Below are 7,500 nucleotides of genomic sequence, written 5' to 3'. Positions count from 1 at the left end.
GACGCGACGCCACAAAGATGTCTATTAAATTACGTTTTCCTTTTTACACAATCATTCGTAATTCTCAACAAGACGCGACACCGCAAAGATGTCTATTAAATACCATCCATTGTGGAATTATTTTCCCCTTCTCCCATCTGCATTTATCCCGGCGAGCTCTGCCCAACGAAGCGAGAATTGGACCTAAATTGGAAAATATAATTTCCATTTATATGAAACTGGACACTGAGTATTACAGTTGATTGGTATCTCTATGGTATCATTAAACTTTTACATTACACAGTCGGATGGATTTTGATAGTTTATCTGTCACATGGTCGGTGATAATCCATATAAGGAAGAGAGCGCGCGCGTAACATCGATTTGAATTTCCCGGGCAACTCGCGCCGCCGCTGGATGGGCGCCGTCATGAGCGGGGAACAATTAAATAGCTAATTAGCAGCGTGAAACTTAATCTATAAACTAATCAGTGATTGCCAATATTGGTGAAAAATCACTCGCCTGATAACGCAGCAGTTGCAAAATATAAATGTATGTGTGAACGGCCCATGGATCTGGGCTTATCTCTGTTATCATCACCGTGTCCGTTAACTCTCTATGGTTATTATTATGTTCTTCCTCGCACTCCCATCTCTCCTATTCTCCTCTCCTCTCTTCTTCTTCTTCTTCTCCCAGCATGCATTATCTTCATTTCTCTCTCTCTCTCCTTCTTCCACCTCCTTCGAAGCCTCCTTACCGAGGAGAGGGACGAGTGGGCGAAATGCTTTGCACATCCTGGAAGTCCTCGCAGCCGACGCGTCCTACTTCCTTGTCTGAGAACTTAAGAACTGTCTCCTGTCGGTCCTGTGCTTGCGGAGGTGACGGTGCTTGTGATGCTTGGGGAGCCACCGGCCGTGCTTTTATTCGGAATAATGGAAGTGGGGGAGGGAGGGGGGAAGGAGATTTCACAGTTTCCAAGTCGTGTTTTAAGCATTTCTCACAATATTGGGGATCTCTGTGTTGTTGTCTCGTTGCATCACTGGAACTCATTAAAACTTTATTCTGGTGCTTCTGCATAAAGGAGATTAATTATGCAAATGACCAAAGGACTTTTTTTTTTTTTTTTTTTGGGGGGGGGGGCCTTCTCTCTCACCAAGTTATTAATCCTAGCTTGGTGGTTGCTGGTACTCCACCCGAACTGTGGCTCTATGGCTCCTCAGATTATAGCCCGGCGTTCTTGGGTCGTACATCTGGCAATATATGTGTCGTGAAGGCGGTAGGTAGTGCTAAAGTTACACAACACTTACCCAAGCGTGAAGCAGCTTCCTGAAGTGTATGTGTGCAGCCCCTTGCTATGGTGAAAGCTGTGTCGCTCTCTTCTTCACAGGGGGGGGGGGGATATAAAATGTGTTTCGTATTATGCAAAGAAAGCCAGGGAGTTTCTCGAGATGATGCGAACGGCAGGCTGAGAGAAGAGCGGAATCACCCATTTTATCATCGGGGTGATTATAGGTTGGGGAGAAAAAAGGAAAAATAACGCTATTTTCTATTCGTACTTTGCAGAAATCATTGTTGCCTTGGTTGCGTGTCCGGTTCGAAGGTTTTAACAGGATTGGTGTATTTGAGAGAGAAAGAAAGAGAGAGAGAGAGAGAGAAAGAGAGAAAGAAAGAGGGAGAGATAGAGATAGAGATAGAGAGAGAGAGAGAGAGAAAGAGAGAGTGAGAGAGAGAGAGAGAGAGAGAGAGAGAGAGAGAGAGAGAGAGAGAGAGAGAGAGAGAAAGAGAGAGAGAGAGAAAGAGAGAGAGAGAGAGAGAGAGAGAGAGAGAGAGAGAAAGAAAGAAGAGAGAGAGAGAGAGAGAGAGAGGGCGAGAGAGAGAGAGAGAAAGAAAGAAATTGATGATAATGATAATAATAAAAAAAAGAGAGAGGGAGAGACTGAGAGAAAAAAGTGTATTAAGAGAGAAAGAACAACAAATATTTAGCCCAAATGGATACAACCAAAACGAGAGTGAATATCAGAGGTGACCTCCCCCCCCTCCGATTCCACATTCCATGCAACCTTGACCCATCTAGTTGCAAGAGTTGAGAACGAGAATGCACCAGAAAAGAGACAGATCTTCGTGTACAACTCACAGCCACAGATAAAGAAAATATTGCAACAGATACGAGAAATTGCAAGTACCAACACACATAGTGATATCCTTTGTGCTTTTGTGCTTTCAGTGAGACAATATAATAACATTAATCTTCACATGATGATATATAATAAGACGCCAAATAACAAGAAAAACGAGAAATAACGTTTTTTTCCTTTTTGATTAGTATTATTTCTTGTGATTCTGAAGAGGAAAAAACGTTTGAAAAGAGGCAAGGTAACGATCATTAGAACATAAATATCTAAACTTCCAAGAAGGATGTTTAAAGCTGAGAACAAAAAAGAAGAAAAAAGAAGAAGAAAAAAGGGGGAGGGGGGGGGGGCAAAAAAAAAAAAAAAAAATCCATGTACAGTGGAATTTGATGATCAAAAATGATATGACGAGAGAGGTTGGCAAATAGATATACAGAGACAGATGGATGGGCTAATTCACACACACATATACATACATACATACATATATATATATATATATATATATATATATATATATATATATATATATATATATATATATATATATGTGTGTGTGTGTGTGTGTGTGTGTGTGTGTATGTATGTGTGTGTGTGTGTGTGTGTGTGTGTGTGTGTGTGTGTGTGTGTGTGTGTGTGTGTGTGTGTGTGTGTGTGTGTGTACATACATGTATATGTAGCTATACGTAGACTGACAACCTGCACAGCTGAATAGAGATGATCTGAAATAAAGACAGCCAGAAAGAGAACAGAAAACAGACGAAGCCCGATTAGAAGGCGCCGATCGCGGAGAGGCGGCGACACACACAAGTCGTGCGTCAGAATCAGTCATGTGCCAGAGTCTCTTCGAGCGAGCGATGCGTCTCCCGTGTCACGTCATTTCCGGGAAAAGAGAGAATGAAAACACTGCGAGATGTTTCATGTTTATTGGGGTTAACAAGGGACGGAGATGGGAGATAAACATTTTATTTAGGAAGTTGGATTTAACAAGGACTAAGAGCATTAACATGTTTGATAATTATTATCAATCATTAGCATAATTGGGAGCATTTTTAAAGCCTTAGACGTGAATACATAATTTCCTAAGAACAGATATATGCACAATAGAATGATTACAATGTATCGATGGGAATGAAATAAAATTATGACCTTTGGAACTCATCAAGAAACACAAACATAGTTAAAGAAAACAAAATGTATCCTTATGTGCGTACATGTTTGTGTTTAACAGACACTCCTATACTTTTACTCCCAATAGAAAAGTGAAAATGAACACAAACAGACAAACGATCATAAGAAATGAACTTGACCCAGATTTGGAGAGGAAAAGATTCACTCAACAGCAGCGACCATCTAGTTAAGACGGGCGTTACCTTGCCGGGGGGAGGTACTGGCTGCCTGGGACGGTGGGGGGGTCGCCGCCCCCGCCCCCGCCCCCGCCCGAGCCTCCGGGAAATACTACTCCTGGCGATCCGCTTCCTCCTGCGCCGCCTCCGCCAGTGCTACCGCCACCACTACCTCCACCAGCAGAACCTCCTCCGCCGGGAGAACCTCCACCACCTCCATTGCCGCCGCTACCACCGAAATTTCCGCCTCCTGCTCCACCTGTACCTCCTCCTCCTCCTCCTCCACCTCCACCTGTACCACCTCCTCCTCCTCCTCCTCCTCCACCTGTACCTCTTCCTCCTCCACCAACAGTGGCTCCACCGCCAGCATTTCCTCCTCCTCCTCCACCTGCTCCGCTACCACCCCTACCACCGAAAGTTCCACCTCCTGTACCACCACCCCCACCTCCTCCTCCTCCTCCACTCCCACCTCCTCCTCGTCCTCCTCCTCCACCACCTCCTCCTCCACCTCCTCCTCCTCCTCCTCCACCAGAATTCACCGGAACCTTCCCGATGTCTTCGTTGAGGACGTAAAACTGGTCGGAAGTGGAACAGTCGAAGTCGAACCACCAAACACACACGAAGTACTGCTGGCTGAAGATGGTTCCGTTCGGGCAGAGAAACGAGTGGATCCGGTTCGGCCGTTCGCAGATGTGGAAGACCTGGAACGAAGCAGAGAGAGAGAAAGAGAGAGAGAGAGGGAGGGAGGGAGGGAGGGAGGGAGGGAGGAGGAGGGAGGGAGGGAGGGAGGGAGGGGAGGGAGGGGAGGAGGAGGAGGAGGGAGAGAGAGAGAGAGAGAGAGAGAGAGAGAGAGAGGGAGGGAGGGGGAGGGAGGGAGGGAGAGAGAGAGAGAGAGAGAGAGAGAGAGAGAGAGAGAGAGAGAGAGAGAGAGGGAGGGAGGGAGGGAGGAGGGAGGGAGAGAGAGAGAGAGAGAGAGAGAGAGAGAGAGAGAGAGAGGGAGGGAGGGGAGGGAGAGAGAGAGAGAGAGAGAGAGAGAGAGAGAGAGAGAGAGAGAGAGAGAGAGAGAGAGAGAGAGGGAGAGAGAGTGAGGGAGAGATAGAGAGAGAAAGAGAGAGAGAGAGAGGGAGGAGAGGGAGGGGGAGGGAGGAGAGGGAGAGAGAGAGAGGGAGGGAGAGAGAGGGAGAGAGAGAGAGAGAGAGAGAGAGAGAGAGAGAGAGAGAGAGAGAGAGAGAGAGAGAGAGAGAGAGAGAGAGAGAGAGAGAGAGAGAGAGAGAGACAGAGAGAGAGAGAGAGAGATAGACAGACAGACAGACAGACAGACAGGCAGAGATGAAGAGAGCGATGAGCAGATAATGGATACACTTATTATTATTATCATTATTTATTTTTTATTTTTATTTTCTTTATCATTTTTTTAAAAACAACGATGAGAATCTTATGGCTTAGCTAGCATATGATAATAGATGGGACAGCGTAGGTGTCAAATAGAAAGACATATGGATAGACAGATCGAGACATATAGATAAATAGGCAATTAAATGGATAGACAAACTATATATATTGTAAAAAAAAAATAAATAAATAAAAATAAATTCGATTAAATGAGTAGATAGACTGACAGACAGTGTGACCATCTAACAGGCAGATAGACAGACAGATAGATAGATAGATAGATAGATAGATAGAGATAGAGATAGAGATAGATAGATAGATAGATAGAGAGAGAGAGAGAGAGAGAGAGAGAGAGAGAGAGAGAGAGAGAGAGAGAGAGAGAGAGAGAGAGAGAGAGAGAGAGTAAATTCTACAAAGAAAAAAAGAATTTCACCCTAAAAAAGTAATAAGGATAAAGATGATAAAACTTGACAATCCAACAAGCACAAAACACATGATTGAAAAGAGAAAAAAAGAAGGAAGGAGGAGAAGGAAAAGGAGAAGGAGAAATAGGATGAGAGTGAGAATGCGAAGGGAAAGGAGAAGGAGGAGAAAGAAGGAGAAAGAGAAAGAGAAAAACAAGAAATAAAAAGAAAAAGAAGAGAGAAAGTGAAGAAAGATCAAGGGAAGAAAGATCAAAAGAAGAAAGATCAAAGAGGAAGAAAAGACAAAAAGAAAGAGAAAAAAAAAACAGAAAAAAGAAAGAGAAGAAGAAAAAAAGCGAAAGAAGAAAAACCAGAAGAATAACATAGAAGAGGAACCACCATAACCAAGCAACAGACAGACAGACAGACAGACAGACAGACAGCAACGGCCCCTCACCTGGCAGCGGGCGTCGGGCGAAGGGTCCCCGTAGTAGCCCGGTAGCCTGTCGACGCAGGAGAAGCCCGTGTTGGGGATCGACGCCAGGAGCGGGTAGTCATCGCCGGGCACGCCGCCGCCGGGGATGGAGGCCGCGAACCCCATCGTGCCGCCGCCGCCGCCTCCTCCGGTACTTCCGCTTCCTCCTCCTCCGCTACTTCCGCCTCCTCCGCCTCCGCCACTGCCTCCTCCGGTACCTCCTCCTCCACTACTTCCACCTCCGCCACTGCCTCCTCCTCCACTACCTAAGCCTCCGCCGCCGCCACTGCCTCCTCCTCCGGTACCTCCGGCTCCTCCTCCTCCTCCGGTACCTCCGCCTCCTCCTCCTCCTCCGGTACCTCCGCCTCCTCCACCAGCTCCGCTTCCTCCTCCTCCTGCGGTACCTCCACCACCTGTTCCACCTCCTCCTCCTATTCCTCCACCACCTGTTCCAGCCCTCCTTCCTCCTATTCCTCCACCCACCTGTTCCACCTCCTCCTCCTATTCCCTCCACCCTCCCTCCTATTCCTCCACCACCTGTTCCTCCTCCTATCCCTCCTCCCACCCCTCCACCACCTGTTCCTCCACTACCAGTTCCACCTCCACCATATCCTCCCTCCTCCCCTACCCCTCCACCACCTGTTCCACCTGTTCCCCCTGTTCCACCACTACCTGTTCTCCATTCCTCCTCCCATCCCTCCTCCACCTCATACTCCTCCTTCCCTCCCTATACCTCCTCCCCCTACCCCTCCACCCACCTGTTCCACCTGTTCCCCCTGTTCCACCACTACCTGTTCCACCTCCTCCCATCCCTCCTCCACCATACCCTCCTCCTCCCATACCTCCTCCCCCTACCCCTCCACCACCTGTTCCACTCTGTTCCCCCTGTTCCCACCACTACCTGTTCCACCTCCCCTCCACATCCCTCCTCCACCCATACCCTCCTCCTCCCATATCTCTCCTCCCCCTACCCTTCCACCACCTGTTCCACCTGTTCCCCCTGTTCCACCACTACCTGTTCCACCTCCCTCCCATCCCTCCACCATAGTCCAGGGACCATCTATTCCTACCCATCCCCCTCCCCTCCCATCCCTCCACCACCATACCCTCCCCCTCCCATACCTCCTCCTGCCCTGCCCCTCCACCACCCGTTCCTCCTCCTCCTCCTCCTATTCCCTCACCATCTATTCCTACCCATCCACCTCCACCTCCTCCTCCCATTCCTCCACCACCATACCCTCCCCCTCCCATACCTGCTCCTCCCCCTCCCATACCTCCTCCTCCTCCTCCACCATAACCCTCCGCCCTCCCCATCATTCCCCCTCCCCTCCCATATCTCCCCCTCCTCCTCCACCATACTCCTCCCCCTCCCCCACCCCATACCCTCCTCCCCCTCCCATACCTCCTCCTCCTCCACCATACCCTCCTCCTCCCATCCCTCCTCCTCCTCCACCATACCCACCCCCTCCTCCTCCACCCATCCCTCCTCCTCCTCCACCATACCCTCCCCCTCCCAGACCTCCCCCTCCACCCGTCGACCTCGAAGTCGCCGACGACCTCAAGGACCTCTCCGTCGGCGCGAGATTGAGCCTCACCCTCTTGAAGGCGTTGATGAACTGGTTGAGGGATTGTCGTTGGGCGTCCAAGAGGCTCCCCGAAAGTACCACCAACAAGGCTGTTAGGAAAAAGGAGAAAATAGGTAGTTAGATATCGGATAATGGGGATAATGGTCGTTAAGGAGAAGATGGGGGCTATTGTTTCGTGGTGATAATGGT

At 48.6% G+C, this 7,500-nt stretch overlaps 2 protein-coding genes across 2 annotated transcripts in view; both read right to left on the bottom strand.

Moving 5' to 3' along the window:
- Positions 1 to 862, bottom strand: part of LOC138867716 (loricrin-like) — a 2,284-nt gene extending 1,422 nt beyond the window's left edge. The window contains exon 1 of the mRNA XM_070144296.1: positions 737 to 862. Within this exon, the coding sequence (XP_070000397.1) occupies positions 737 to 773 (37 nt within the window). The 5' untranslated portion in view covers positions 774 to 862. The remainder of the gene's footprint in view (positions 1 to 736) is intronic.
- Positions 863 to 3,566: 2,704 nt separating this feature from the next.
- Positions 3,567 to 7,500, bottom strand: part of LOC138867688 (uncharacterized) — an 8,426-nt gene continuing 4,492 nt past the window's right edge. The window contains exons 2-6 of the mRNA XM_070144224.1: positions 7,321 to 7,400; positions 7,109 to 7,146; positions 5,708 to 6,011; positions 3,994 to 4,155; positions 3,567 to 3,842 (exon numbers count right to left, since the gene is read on the bottom strand). Of these exons, the coding sequence (XP_070000325.1) occupies positions 3,567 to 3,842; positions 3,994 to 4,155; positions 5,708 to 6,011; positions 7,109 to 7,146; positions 7,321 to 7,400 (860 nt within the window). The remainder of the gene's footprint in view (positions 3,843 to 3,993; positions 4,156 to 5,707; positions 6,012 to 7,108; positions 7,147 to 7,320; positions 7,401 to 7,500) is intronic.

The sequence above is a fragment of the Penaeus vannamei genome, chromosome 31 (assembly GCF_042767895.1).
Source record: "Penaeus vannamei isolate JL-2024 chromosome 31, ASM4276789v1, whole genome shotgun sequence".
NCBI lineage: Eukaryota > Metazoa > Arthropoda > Malacostraca > Decapoda > Penaeidae > Penaeus > Penaeus vannamei.
This window is presented reverse-complemented; position numbering and strand designations above follow the sequence as displayed.